Below are 16,005 nucleotides of genomic sequence, written 5' to 3' on the forward strand. Positions count from 1 at the left end.
TTCTGTTCCTGTGTTAGTTTGTTGAAGATAATGAGCTCCAGCTCTATCCATGTTGCTTCAGAGGACATGCTTTTGTTCTTTTTTATGGCTGCATGGAATTTTATTGTGTATATATACCAGATTTCCATTAACTAGTCCACCTTTGAGGAACATTTAGGTTGTTTCAGTGTATTTGCTATTGTGAATAGTGGTGCAATGAACATACATATACTTGTGTCTTTATGGTAGAACAATTTACATTCCTTTGGGTATATGCCCAGTAATGAGATTTCTGGGTCACATAAGCAGTTCTGTTTTAAGTTCTTTGAGAAATCTCCAAACTTCTTTCTGCAGTGGCTAAAACTAATTTACACTATCACAAACAGTGTATAAGTGTTCCCTTTTCTCTACAACCTCACCAACGTCTGTTATTTTGAAACTTTTTAATGATAGCCATTCTGACTGGTGTGAGATGGTATTTCATATAGGTTTTGATTTATATTTCTCTGATGATGAGTGATATGGAACTTTTTTTCATATGCTTGTTGGCCACATATATGTCTTTTTTTGAGAAGCATCTGTTCATCTATTTTACCAATTTTTAAATTAGGTTGTTCATTTTGTGCTTGTTAATTTGTTTCAGTTCCTTATAGACCTTTATCCTATTCATAATTTGCAAATCTTCTTTCTCATTCTGTAGGTTTTCTATTTACTCTGTTGATAGTTTCTTCTGCTGTGTAGAAGCTCTTTAGTTTAATTAGGTTCCACTTGTCAATTTTTGTTTTTGTTGCAATTGCTTTTAGTGTCTTCATCATGAAATCTTTGCAAGGGCCTCTGTGCTGAACTGTATTTCCAGGTATTCTTTTAGAGGTTTCATAGTTTAGGTTTTATATTTAAATATTTAATCCAGCTTTAATTGATTTTGCATATGGTGAAAGGATGGGGTCCAGTTTCAATCTTCTACATATGGCTAGCTGGTGGTCCTAGTACCATTTATTGAATAGGGAGTCTTTTCTCCTACCAAGTGACTGACTAATGGTCTTAGAGGATATAATCATTATTGGGCTAAATATAATGTTCTGCTATAGATAGACGGGACAGTCATCAAGTCAGACAACACCTGGTGAGTAAAATTCCATGTTGTTGAATGTATGTATAACCTTCATCCCTGCTGCCTTGTTTACTTTAAGAGCACATTCCATATGGACAGAGGTGGCTGGTGAAAGCGAGTGACTGATATCCACACAACAGATGATCTTGTTCACCTGATTATGAGTATCTTTCTCTCCTGAGGCCAATCTAGTGAGGATTCACAGATGGAACAAAAAAAATCTTGATTCCCTGACCATTTATAGAGATCTATCCAAATTCCTCTCCCTTAGTCCTACTTTTCACCAACTTTAAACTGTGTCCCTTCCAAGTGTCTGACCCTTGGCCATAGTCTAGGATTAATGTAGATCCTATCTCTGGCTAGTTCTCATTTCAGGAAGAAAAATCTGCCAACAGGTATACTCTTTGAATTTACTGAAGATTTTTTTCCTTACCATTTTATTCAGAGATACCCTGAAGTAGAATTGCACAACTGTGGTTTTCTTTTTGGGTGGTTCAAGTCAATCCTGCAGAATCATTTGTAAACAAAGAATGATTTTTTTCATTCTTCAATTACATAGTATTAGGAAACTCTTAGTTAGGCTTAAGGGTGAAGGTTAATAGATGGGGAAATGAAGCTAGAGTAAGGTCCATGGATATCTGGCTGACTTGCTCATATGGCTTTTCTACATCTTCAGGCACCACTCAAGCCTGATATCATATGTATCACATGCACTTTATGAGTGGCTTCTGTCAATTTTTTATTTTATTATTTGTTGGTCAGACAATATTAGCTCATGTTATATGGCAACTTTGTGGCTTGTAGTAAGTGTTCAATCTCTACTAGGTACCAGTAGCAAGGCAGAAATTATTTCTTTAAAAGGGGATAATAATCTTAAAATAATAGCTTAGCTTATAGCTTTCCTCTGAAATCTTAAAAGTCTATTTTGTGATTTATCAATAGGAATCTTCCCCAAAGCGCCATACAGTAACCCTATCTGCTACAATCATGTCAAACATAATTGAATCTTCAGTATCCTGTGGCCCAAGTGAGAGAGAAGCTTGTGAAGTAGTCTAAACTTATTGCAAGCTTTCTCTTTTTCTGAGTCCTAATAAAAATAGTAAAAGTCTAATGAAAAACAGAGTTTAAGGGTACTTGGTAAATAGGTTGGAGTAATAAACCTAGATAAAGTATATACTGCTTCCAAAATTGAAAGAGACAAGCTTCTTCTGTAATGATAGGAAGAGCCTAATGCAGCAAATTGCCTTTCACCTTCACAGGGATATCTAGACATGTGCAGACAATTGAAACCTTAGAAATACCATGAGGTACCAGGCCTCTGATTTGTTATGAGATTCTCTTTCTACTTTGTATGTATATGTCTTGTAAAATTTCTAGAGTATTTCATTTTTCATGTTCACCAGATCCAATCAGCATGGTGTCATCCCTGTGATGGAACAGCATGATGTCTTATAAAACAGACAGCCAATCAACGTACCTTTAGACTAGATTATGTCATGGGGTTGGATGTTTGATTTAACACTGAGGCAAATCAGTTGACAGTGTATTGTTAACTCTCTCACCTGAAAGTAGATTTTTTCTAAATGGGTTTTGCCACTAAATGTTTGCTACATACCAGGTGTCAGGGAATTGTTAATTAACTGCAGCAATAAAACCACATCTAGGATAGCAGCTACAAGTGAAATCATTACCTAGTTACATTTTTTATTAATCTATCATCATTTTCTTTTATCCATCTGCCTTCTATACAAAGCAAATAAGCAAACTGAATGTACATTTGATAAGAAATACCACTGCTTCACCTTTTAAGTCCTAGATGAGGCAAACATGTGGTCTTATGTTTTTCTTATGTTGGTAGGTGACAGTAATTATTATGGCTTTCACTTGGTTTTGTCTCCACAAGTCAAAAAACCTTTTGTTTTCTGCCAGTTTCTGTGTTTCTTACCACTGCACATTTTTTAATTAGGATAAAGCCGCAGGATATGTGCAGAGAGACATAGGCTGACTGTGGACCTAACCATAATCACAGTTATCACCTGATATTCATAGGCCCTTACTATGACAACTAGACCACAGTGGCATTTTGAGTACCCAGAAATTTCTGTCAGCTTGAGCCTGGGCATTATAGTCCCTAAAAGACTGGTTATTCCCCTTCTAAAATAGTCACTCTAATAAATAGTGGCAGGATTTCTTGGAGGAAGACTACGATGTAGATTTTCAGTACAATTTTTTTGTTTGTATAGCCACATCATTACTTAAAGGAAGCCACACTCTCCTTTATTAAGATACTCTGGGTCCATAAATTGGTCCATGACTAAAATTGGATAGGAGGTTTGGACATCACGGTGGTACTTGAAATCGCATCTCTCATTATCAGATCTATTGCCTTTCTGCCTATACACATCAATAAGACTCTGTAGAACAATCACCTACTTCAGTTCTGAGGACAACATAATAAATTAGCTAACCCTCTTTAGTCAGTTACATACTGCTATGATAGAATAATGTAGACTGAGTAGCTTAAACAAAAATTTATTTCTCACAGTTCTAAAGTCTGGGAAGTCCAAGAATAAAGGGGTCAACAGATCTGGTGTCTGGTGAGGGCACTCTTCCTGGTTTGCAGATGGTGGTCTTCTAGTTGTATTCTCACGTCACCAAGAGAAAAATCTCTTTCATGTTTCTTCTTGTAAGAACACTAATTCTATTCACAGGGGATCTATTTTTATGATCTATTTTATGATATATTACCTTCCAAATCCCCCCACCTTCTTTTACCATCACATTGGGGGTTAGGATTTGCACATATTAATTTTGGAGGGATACAAACATTTGATCTATAGATCTAGCGCCAAGGATATTTTCATGTCAAACTTCACTGTTGGCTGCTAGGGTTCTTCTGTCCAATACTGTAATATTAAATCTGGTGCTCACATTAACTCTTAAGATGATGCTCATTTTATCTCTTATTATTGTTGCCAGTTGGCCCCTGCCATTCTGGGATCTTATCATGCCCACTGAATACAGAGAATTCCCAAGATCCCATTGTTCCCATTGAATTTCAGGAATCCAGTTTGATCATACTATTTCCTACTATCATCCCTGGCCTGCACGTAATAACCACTATAGAGCTCTTTAAATCTTCTGGAGTTTGCCTCATAAATGCATTAGTGGGACTGGCTAGCAGGTCTTACAGGACCAATCCACTCTAACCACCATTTTTTCCTAAAACTTTGGATAACTGCTTTGCAGATCTAAGGACATTTCAACTTCGCTATTATAGATTACCTTTGAGTAAAGGTTTAGTCAACTAGTGAAGCAAAGTGTCAGAAACACTCTTTAGCTTCTTGATTTAATATATTGAATTCAGAATCTTTGCTTAGTGTACCAATCATTTTAACACATTTTGCCAAGTAAGCATTATAGTCTTTTCAATATGATCCAACTGACTTAGAACTCACTCCCATATGGGCTCCACAGATTTCTATCAATAAACACTGGCAATTCTGTTGGTGTGCATGGTACCTCCTCATGGGGCTCTAAATAATTTCCCAGTATTTATATGCAGTTGCTTAGTATTTTAGTGGACCGGAAGCTACAGTGAGATAAATGAGGGGGAAAATATGCAAGTAGAAGAAGATTCTCTTTCTCTCTGGACGCTTACAACCATAGGAAATTATATTATTCTTTAGCTGTTAGCCAAAGCCACACATCACAGGCTATAAATTGGGTGAGTAGGGAGTTAGGTAGTGGATGGGACCCATTCAAAGATGCCCTGGGGGCTATTACTTCAATGCCAGTTCTGCAAGCAAGGCTTTTTTAAAATAAAATATATTAGGCTACATATGAGGTAAGTGAGTAATTGATATAATAAAGCTCCATCAAAACCTTTAGGGTTTTCATTAAATGTCAGGCTACAATAAATCTCCCAGTACTGGATCTCTTTCCTGTAAGTGTCTCATATCTTAAACAGGATTATATTCTCTGGAAACATGGCTGCATGAAGATCATTCTTTAAAAACTCTTCATAGTTTTGACATTTTTATGGCATGGCCCTTTAAAGTGAAATATGTAAGGTTTTCACAACAATGATACCCTGGTATGTAGTCACTGAAATAGCCACGTTGGTTTATCTGAGAGGGAAAAGGTGGCTTGGGCAGAAATATGAACAATTTATTTTAAAGCAGATATCATGACTAATCTGCTGTTCAGTACACTATCACATAGCAGTTTGAAACCTGGGTTCTAAAACCTGACTCTCTAGGTTCAAATTTCAGCTTCATTATATAGTTGCTTTGTGACCTGGGAAAATTACTAAACCTCTTCTCTTCAGTTTCCTCATCCATAAAATAAAAGAAAACTACTGGTGACTGCCTGATAGGATTGTTGTAGGATTTAAATAAGTGAAGTTATCCAAATCAATTAAGATATACAATATGTAGCAAACCGCAAGGACTATGTTAACTCTTGATATTTTGTTTTTCTTTATTATGTCTTCTCTGATTTCTGTCATTTTGTACTGATTATCAAAAAGTAATAGCAATAATATTAAAAACTATACTTCTGCATCACAATAGTTTGCAAAGAGTTGCATTAAAATTATTTTATTTGATGTTCATACTCACCCGTAATGATAAAAATAATAATTAACTTCATTTTGTAATTGAGAAATTTAAAGTTCAGAGAGATATGATTTGTCAAAGATCAGAAAAATAATTAGTGTAAGCAGGATGTAAATTTATGTTACTTGACTCTGCATTTCTTCTTTTTGCAAAGATGGCATAATTGCATGATTCATGATGCTTACATGGGTTTACACTCCTGAATCCACATCCCTACCATTTATTGGGGACAGTTATTTGGTAGACAATTTATTTAAATTATATAATAGTATTACCTCAATTCTGCAAATTTCATATTAATATCCTAGCTTTTTATAGGAAAGAAGCTTAAGTGTACAGAAATGAAGTATAATACCCAAATTATAGAGACAGTAATGTAGAAATGTTGCACCTCATCCCTTTCTTCATTTATTCTTCAATAAATGGCTATGATGGACACTATTCTAGACTAGGGGTAGTGTAAATAAAGAAAGAAACAATAATCACTGGTCATCAATGAGTTACAGTCTGGAAAAGAGATAAAAATTAGACTGGTTGTGAAAATATTTTTAAGAATAAAACTATAATTTATATTATAGAAAGTTCAACAGAATGCAACAGAATGCTCTTTATGAGAGCATAAAAATCTGTCTGCTTTTTGCATTTATGGCATCCTTAGTACACAGAAGAGTGCTTGAAACCCAGGTGCTCAGTGACTATCTCGAATTAAATGAATCAGTTAATTATAAAATACATCAAATGTCAGGAAGGAAAAGTGCTGAGTGCTATTAGATGCTATAATGGTGGAGTTAATTTAAACTGGAGAACTGAGGTTTCTTTAAGGATGGGCTAGTTAAGCTGAGAGTGAAAATAGGACAATAGCTGAGGAAGGGTGAAAGGTGAGGTGAAGTAATTAGGATATAGAAAAATCACCTACAAAACCATTGGGTGAAAATGAGGCATGGCAATGAAGAGCCTCAAGGGAAGTCATTCTGGCTGGAACACATTGAGAAGAGGAGAGAGCTGGAAAGATGGAGCAGGAGAGAGACATAGGGGCCAGAAGCTTCAGCGTCTCACAGGGCATGATAATCGTATTGCATTTTGTTCTAACTAGAATAGGAAGTCATTGAATGCTTTAAAATGGACAGAATTTTAGTTTTTCACCTTTTATAAGGGCTATCTAGTAGTTATATAAAGAATAAGTAAAAGGTAGACAAGATTAGAAATGGAAGGTGACTGTAGTGGTTTGATGGCCACTTAGATTAATTGGCAGTAGAGCTAGAAGGAAGTTGAATATTGATAATAGCAGTAGTAATGCTTGTTAAGATTAACTGAGCAGAAGTTAAATATTGATAATAGCAGTAGTAATGCTTGTTAAGATTAACTGAGCACTTAGTATGTGCTAGGCCCTTTTTTAAGTATTTTATATAACTAATATAATTTTTACAGTAACCACATGAGAACTAAGGCATTGAAAAAATAAGTAAATAGAAGATCTTGGTTTTGAACCAAGGCCACCTTACGTATGAACCTATGGCTGCCACAGTCTATTTACACTGGATAGTTTGAAGATAAGTTTTGGGAATATTAAAAAGAGCTAGTGATAGATTAGATGACATATATGTCAAGGGAAAAAAAACTGTAAGGTTTCTAGTTGGACTAGCTAGCTGGTGTTTTTTAGATTTATGTGTCTGAAGCCCAATAAAACATCTTTGACGTGCAATATGATTTAAGGAGATATTTTTAAGTTCTTACAATAATATATAAATATTTGATAATAGATGAGATTGCCAATGATGACAGCGTGGTGCAAAAAGAAAAGAAGTCAAACTAATATTTGAGGAACTCCAAAGTATTAAGGTAAGGTAGAAAAAGCATGTTAAGAAGCCTAGAAAGAATTAGCGAAAGGTGCATGGGAAAAAAATATAACATCCAGGAATGTTTTGAGAAAGAGGGAATGATCAAATGTAGATGAGAGATCACACAGGTGAGCACTGGAAACTTCTACTGGATTAGCAACATGCAGGCATTAGTGTCACAGGGACAAAAGCTAGACCAGAGAGTTTAGTGAGTGAATGGCTGGTGAAAAGAGAAGGATGGCTATAAAAAGGCATGGATGGCTGAGGGGGGGAAAGGAAAACACGGTGTATATGTGTACTCTACTATTAGACATGAGAGCAGTTACATGTTTGTGGGCAAATCAAGTAAAAAGAAAACACGGAAGATATAAGAAAGAGTAGAGATATTAATCCGTGACGAAAGTTCAGATTCAGAAATTATAATACAGAAACAAAAAAGCTAAAACAACATAAGTTAGAAGCCAGAGATCCATTCCTGACATCAAGGACTAACTTCTGCACTCTGTCTCAGCAGCACTCTGGAGGCCAGGTACAGGATTAAGGAGATTGAACAGGTTGGCAAAGAAAGAGTGCGTGCCTTCAGTCTTTTAAAATATCTTTGTGCTGGTCATCACCTCTGTTTCATTATAAAAAATAATCTGATTATATAAACTGAAATGGCAGGGTTTGTTGATTTTGGTCTTGACAAGCAGTGAATCAGAAAAATAATTATTCCTTATGGTCTCATGGGAAGGAATAAGTCAAGCATCAAAATCTGGAATTTGTCTACTTGGATCTGAACACTAGAGAACACTACTAAGGAACAGAGATCCCTTCATAGCTCCAATATATATATATCAAAAGGTTAAAGTTATTCATCTGCTTATTTAGTAAATTATGTATTGAATCCATATTCATTCTACAAGTATTTATTGACTGCCTATTACCCTCTAGCCATTGCTTTATATGAAAGGGATGCAGAGGTGATGAAAACAAATTAAGGCCCTACCTTCTCAGAGCTACATTCTATGGAGAGAGATGTACTAATCAAATATGCACGTATACTATTAAACACATGACATAATACCAGATCTGATAAGAAGTATCAATCCTTACTATGTAAAATTTTAAAACAGAACTGGAAGTTTAAGTAGAAATACAGACAATTCCCAAAAATGTAATGTATTCCATGATACAGAAATAAAGCATTTGCTTTAGGAGGACAGATAACAGTGTGCACGCATAACCTAGAACTGCTAAGAGCAATGCCTGGGAACACATAGCTAATGCTCAAAATTATTAACCATTGTTATATATAGGACATCTCTGTTACACAGACTAGGATGCAATGAACAATAAAGGCTTCTTTGAAAAAAATGACCCATAAAATTATTCAGAAACAATGAAAAGGGATTAAGTAGATGATGAAGAGGGAAGGGTCTCCTAGGGAATAGCCTGTGACAAGACAAAAATGCATGATTTAGAGGGATAAGTTTAGGAACCTGAAATTGATGCATTGGCTGAAGTATAGAGTTTCGGTCATCAGAAGAAAAGTGTATCAGGAGAGGTAGAATACAACTCAAAATGTCCCCTTGATCTGGAGAAAGCAAATATCAAGACAATGTTGAAGGTAGGGTGAGCACAACAGTGTCTCCTAATTATCTCCTTTCTTCCTAATAGACTGCACATTTTACAAATTAACTCTTCTGTACCAGGTGCTGTACTAGAGACTGGAATGAATAATTAGATTTGAAACCTAGCATCGATGAGATAACAGTATTAAAATTTTGAGTAATTTTAATTATCCAGACACTGTTTCAAGTGATCTCCGTGTATTAATTCATTTAATCCTTAAAAAAACTCTATAAACTAAGCAGAATTATTATCCTCTTTTTTTATAGACTAAGAAACCAAGGCAGTAAGACTTGTTCACCATTGTATTTCTAATTCCTGGCCTAGTTCCTGACATCACAGTTTCTTAATAAATAGTTTTGAATGAATTAATTAACAATGGATAGAGGAATCATGCTGAGCCCCTGCTTTACTAAGGTCATGGTTGCACATATATGATCAGGTCTCTGTCTCGCTGGTTATTTTGTGAGATGATGGTAGAACCTTTGTCCTCAAACTTGGATGCATAAAATATCTCCAGAATTTCTTGCTAAAAATTATATTTAATGGCGAAGCCCATGAATCTGCATTTTAAAGAGATACCCCAAACATTTTATTTTAAGATGATCCCTGAACAAATTTTGGGGGAAAAAATTGTTGTGCACTGTGTTGATAGTCATTATAACTGTATATAAGCCTAGTGGATAATGACAGTGGTTCAAAAGAAGGAGGAGGGAAATGGTGGCTTCGATGACAATATAAGGAAATCATCAGTTTCAGTAGACTCTGGTTACTATTCTCTTCACTCATAAGTCAGGGCTTCTCAGCCTTGGTACTATTCCCACTTTGAGCTCTGCAATTCTTTGCTGTGGGAGGGCCTTCTTTTGCATTTTAGTACATGTAGCAGCAACACTAGCCTCTATCCATTCAATACTAGTAGCTGCCTTTACCCCCAGATTGTGATAACTGAAAATATTTCTAGACATTGACAGAAGTCCCACGGGGTAAAGTTGCCTCCACTTGAAAACGACTATCATAATGGAAGACAGAAAGCTTTCTTCACTTCCTTACCTATAGCAACTTCTAGTATTCTAACCTAGAATTCTGTAAGACACCTGATCTTATTTCTCCGAGTCAGTGAGTGTGCCCCTCTAAGACACTACTTTGTTTGATGAGTATGATGTACCTTATTTGCTTTATTCAGAACCGATAGTATGTATCTTTCCCCACATTCCTCCCCACTATGAATACAACCGGTTTATCAAATCAAATGAGGCAGTCTCTCAGGGTCAACACATGGGTGATACCTAACACCATCATTTCTTTTTTCCAGGTTCTGCAGGATTCAGATCCCCTTTACATATAATAGTCCATAGGAAATTATAATTAACTATAACAGAATAGGATCAGTTTCCCATAAAACACATATTATAAAAATAGAAAATATATATCAAAGGAGGAAACATAGATATAGTTAAATAAAAGTACTTGAAAGAAATGAATGAAACAAGTTGGAAAATATTTCAGCATAAAACTTGCAAAAACCTGGATTTTGGAGAATACGGGAAATTCTCTCCAGCTTTTAAAAATCGTTTACAAGAATAAACAGGCAAATTCTTACTACCCAAGGAGATATCCTTCACCTTTCCTCATTAATTTCTTTTAACTGTTCTCAGTGTCTTTCAGTTACATATGTAAAATTAAAGAGTAAAACCTTGTTAAAAATTATTGACAGAAGGACTATCAGCTACTGTTGCATGCAATATTATAAAGTATCATATTCCCATCAGTGTTTACAAACCTTATCCAATGTTAGCAAAATGCAAAGGGTAATCAGACAAGTATTTTTATTCACAACATACTTCTAATGAATTAATTCCTAGTTCTCTGGCTAATCAGATCAGTGAGTTAGTGTGTGCATTCAATGAAACAGTTAAATAGCTATCCAAAGCACATTCTTAATTGAAGCAGTAAAGGAAAAAAAAACCTCAAATTTATATTGACATCACATTTTACGTAAATTTATTCACCCTAAAATCTATTATAATTAAATTTTATTGTTTTATAAACTATTTGATATGGGCTACCTTGACTAACATGCTTTGTGGAAGAGAAAAATACTGCCTAATTAATGTGTAGTGGGAGAAGAAAAACAAGGAGGGTCAATGCGCATTTCCAGAGGAGACTAAAAGGGTGGAGAATCAATCAAAGAGGGGGAGAAACGCCTAGCACTGCACCATTTGTTATTTCGGGATAGAACAAGAATCAGTAACCTCATTACCCCTATTCAGTTTCTTTAAGTGATTTCAGAAGGTAGTGCAGCAACAGTTACCTTATGGCCGTGCGCAAACCCTGTTACTTCTGGCTTGAACCGTTTGAGGCAGACAAATATGCTCAGGTAACTGAGTAGTAAATTGCAGTTCAAACCAGAATCTGGCCAATTCCAGGTAGTTGTGGGGTGGATTAACAGCTAAAAACTCCAACCCCAGGAGGCTTCCGTGGGAAGCAGGCTCTTGGGAAGGCGTTTTAAGACAGAATATGGCTGGGCAGAGAAAGCGCCTGCTTCCACCACCTCCAGCGTCTTCGCCTGTACAGTTGTTCCAGCTGCCAGAGGCTTTCTGGTTACCACGGCAACTGTCGGGCTCTGCTAGGAACTCAAAGCAGAGCCTCTGAAGTTAGGTACCAAACACTGAGGCTTAACAGATGCAAAAGCAGATGGGGAGTGGGGAAGAGAACTAGGATTGCCCATCTAATAGGTCTACAGCTCCTATGGCTAAGACAACATTTATAAAATCAGACTTCTGTTTTTGTGTTTGTAAGATGAGATAGTTCTTGCCTGGCATTATTCATTAGTGTCATCTTTCGGTGCCCGGCGGGAGAAGAAGACTGCATATCCTCTCTCACTATTAAGGCGGTGGAAGGGGGTTGGGGGGAGCAAACGTGGTGACCAGGAATGCATGGAGCCTGCTCATTCATTCATTCATTCATTCAATTATATATTCAACATCTCCTGAGTGCTCATTTGTGCGGGGCATCCTGCCAGGTGCTGGATCTGCAAAGAGAAAGGAGACACCGCCCCACCCACAAAATTAACAAAATGATTAACACAAATTAACAGAATCCTCACGAACCTGGGGAAAACCAATTAGGCACTGCCTGCTTCCCACGGGTCTCTCTTGGAAGACAGATTTGGAATCCGAACGCGGGAGAGGAAAGAGGCAGTCGCCCCGAAATAGAGTCAGACAAGAGGAAGAGCAGAAGGGAGGGAGAAAGGCAGCCTCTCCCTAGGGAGGGATTCTGTTCAAGGCCACTCAAACGTTTCTCCGCCGCTGCGAGGGAGAAGAGGTTTGTTTTTCTTTTAGAAAAAGGGAGCCCTTTTCCCTACTGGGCTCAATTTCTAGTAGGAGAACCCCGCCTCCTTGGACTACTGATTGGCTCAACTCTTTTTAAGATAATTTATGCCACCATCCTCTCGGCCTGATTGGCTCCCTGGCTCAATTCTGCTGGGAGTCGCATCCTACCTGGTTGGGAGGTGCACTGCCTTTCCACACTCTCCCTTCTGTACTCAGCCAGCTGCTGCTGAGGTGGGAGGAAAAGTCCTGGCTGGGAGAATTGAGCTAGTGCAGCACACGTAAAAAAGCGATTCCGATGGGTCCTTTGAAAGCTTTTCTCTTCTCCCCTTTTCTTCTGCGGAGTCAAAGTAGAGGGGTGAGGTTGGTCTTCTTGTTACTGACCCTGCATTTGGGAAACTGGTGAGTAAATTCAGGGGCTTAAAACTATTCTTTGCTATCTAACCCTTTCCCCTTATTCCCCTTTCTTTTAAAAATTATTCCACTTTAAGTAATTAATTTGCATTTCCTAACACATATGTGGTATTTACTATCGTTTTATTTTCTGATTAGATCTATTCATTCTCAGATAGAAGGAAAGTAACATATTTCTGAAGCATGAGATTGGTTCAGTTGTTTTTGACTTCAAGCAGAGTATAAACTAGTGAACTAGTGAACTAATGAAGGTTGAGTTACTGGGAGGGAGTGAGGGGGAGTAGAAATGACTTTGCCAGTAAATTTACTGAATGAATGCCACCGATGAACTTTCTGGATGATTCTGCATTTTAAAAACAAAGTTATTTCAGAAACTTGTTGTTACACAGCATGATATGTATGATGTTTTTCTACCTACTGCTATTGCTTTTCCCCTTTCCTCGTTTTTGGTAACTTTCTGGAACAAACCAGTGTTTTACATCAAGAAATATTGTAAATCTGGCTAAAAACAAATCTATCAGCATTAAAAATGTATAGTATCCAAGTAAAAACTAACCGTGTATATTTAATTTGAAGCAGCTTTGAGTGTTTTTTTTTAAATTGGCTGTCCATCAGTAATTAAAAATGTGTGGCCACATGAATGTCTTGGCTCTGTGTGTGTGTGTGTGTGTGTGTGTGTGTTTGTGTGTATGGGACAGAGAGAGAGAGAGAGAAAAGTGTCACTGATCACAAATTTCAAATTTAACAGAAACAAAACTGGACTGGAATACCTTTCAGTAAAATGTTTAAGTCATTCTGGTAGACATATAAAATGCTCAGGTATCATTCTTCGATTATATGTAGGAGTAGTGGGTGACTTGAGCTAAAATACGTTGATTAAGACATAGACACTTATAAAGGTCTGGGACATGGTACTCATACCATGCAACTTGTTTCAAATAAATGTACTTTTATCATTACATTATTAAAAAAGTAACTGTATAGAATTCAAAAGTAGAGTACAATCATTATGAAGATAGAAACATGCCTTTATAACTATTTGTATCACTGCTAAAATGAATTATTATTATAAACGTAAGTGTAAAGCTAGAGTGAATTTTTTTGCCACACCAGCATATAGAACAAGTATATTTTCTCTTAGAAAATAGAGATTGGATTAAAGTATGCTAAGTAATATTAGACCTGTTAGAATTTTTTGACAGTTAGTGCTTTTGTAGGACTGAAGTTTTCTCTCTCTTTTTTTTTTAACCCTGTTCCCTTAGATTCTTAAATGTTTCACACGAACATAAACATAATACTGGATGAATTATTTCTTGTATATGTTGTGTCATAATGGCTTATTCTTTGAATATATTATAGCATTTTATAAAAGATATTTAGGTATACACATACATCATAATATTACAAAAGTAAAAACAGATTTACAGTAGTTTTCTGAAATAACAACCTTTTATCATTTTATACGAGTTTTCCTTTCAAACAAATAGGCAAGCTGCTTAGTAAAGAGCATATTATCTATCCCAAGAGATGTTTTATTTTAAATAAACATGTTCTGTTTTAGGGAATATTTGCAATCATTGTAATTGGCTCCAGAGCCAATTACATCAAGCTCCCAGAATTAAAGAGATGTGTGCTGAAGGGACAGAGTACAGGTTTAGCAGCCTGGAGACATGATCTCATGTGTCAAGGGCCTTTAACCTCTCTGAACACAGTTTCATCTATGAAATGAAGGATACTAGACCACATATGATTTCTTAAGAGTTTCACATTCAATACATCTATGATTTGAACTGAAACATGAAATAAGTCAATGGTTGCTTCACTGTTTTATCTAAGTACTTTTCAAGAGGGAAATTCTAAGTGTGAATACTATGGACTTTTTAACCATATGTGTAAGTGAGGAAGGTATTGTACAGTTAACACATAATTTCTATTATCATAGTAATGTAGATAACCTGGATTATTTTGTCCAGTGAATAAATATACATTAAAAGATATATTTATAAGCTGTTGTTCTAATTAGCCCTTATGGCCTCAGTTATGACAGTTCATGTTATACATTTCAAAGTACCCCCTAAAAACATAATTTTTAAGAATGAGATAGAAAGCTAGCAATAAAAGGCAAATGTAAGCATGCTTTCTTTAAGATGCATCATATACTGTTTTCTTCATTGAATGGAAAAAGTTTGACACAGAAACACTTTTGTAGGCAAACCATGAGAATGTTATTAGAACATGTTTCTTTCTCCATTGGGTTCTATGAGACCAAGTTGGGAAATATAGCAATTAAAAGGAAATAAAGCATGCTTTTGCTAAAAAATAAATTTAAAAAATAATGTTGCAATGAACATTCTTTTAAAATAAGTAAAATAAAGTAGCTACAGTTGGGTGAACTTTTTAACCTTTTTAATATTTAGTTGGAGGTAACAGATGCTAACATGTATAAATCATGTACGATCGTATTTCTCTCTCCCTTTCCCTTTCTTTTGGTTAGTTTTCCCTTCCAAAACTAACCATAAATAGTTCATTTGTAAGCATTTTAGTGTTTTATATGCTTTCCAAAATATATCTTGAAAGTCATCTATTTTGGGGACTTCCCAAATTGGAAGCATTTTTTTTCGTATTTAATCAGTTGTAACGCTTAGTTTCCTCATTAATTTCCATCAACAGTATAGAGGAGAAACACTATTTTATTTTTTATTGCTGAACTATGAAAACCTATCCTATCATTGTAACTAAAACTGTAGTCATGGTTCCTGTGTATCATTCTCTAGGAGACTCTTTGGCATCTTGACAAGTTCTTTAGAATCTCTTCAGCTTGATTTAACTTCTTTGTAATGATGAAAAAAATCTAGTTATAATCAGGTTTTTAAAAAGAATTTAAAAAGATATTTTAGCTGTTACCAAAAGTAACCTACAATAAGCCTTGACTAAGAGTTATATATTGAAAGAGCTCCAGGAAAAAATCACAATTTTCTTTTTTCAGAACAATTTCCATGAGTCAATAATCATACTATGTGGCATTCAGTTGCCCGGTTGAAAATATTCGAATAAACTTGCTTTTTAAAATATATTATTTTCAAGCAATTTCAGTAGTATGTTTT

The 16,005-nt window shown here is 35.8% G+C and overlaps 1 protein-coding gene across 2 annotated transcripts in view; it reads left to right on the forward strand.

The window, feature by feature from the left end:
* The first annotated feature begins 12,644 nt into the window (after window positions 1-12,644).
* The window catches only part of GABRG1 (gamma-aminobutyric acid type A receptor subunit gamma1), an 86,639-nt gene continuing 83,278 nt past the window's right edge, over window positions 12,645-16,005 (forward strand). The window contains exon 1 of one of the 2 annotated variants that reach the window (XM_526775.6): window positions 12,645-12,889. In XM_526775.6, coding sequence (XP_526775.2) covers window positions 12,786-12,889 — 104 coding nt within the window. In that variant the 5' untranslated portion in view covers window positions 12,645-12,785. The remainder of the gene's footprint in view (window positions 12,890-16,005) is intronic. The other variant, XR_010156621.1, reaches the window with a different exon arrangement.

Source organism: Pan troglodytes, chromosome 3 (assembly GCF_028858775.2).
Source record: "Pan troglodytes isolate AG18354 chromosome 3, NHGRI_mPanTro3-v2.0_pri, whole genome shotgun sequence".
NCBI classification, from domain to species: Eukaryota; Metazoa; Chordata; class Mammalia; order Primates; family Hominidae; genus Pan; species Pan troglodytes.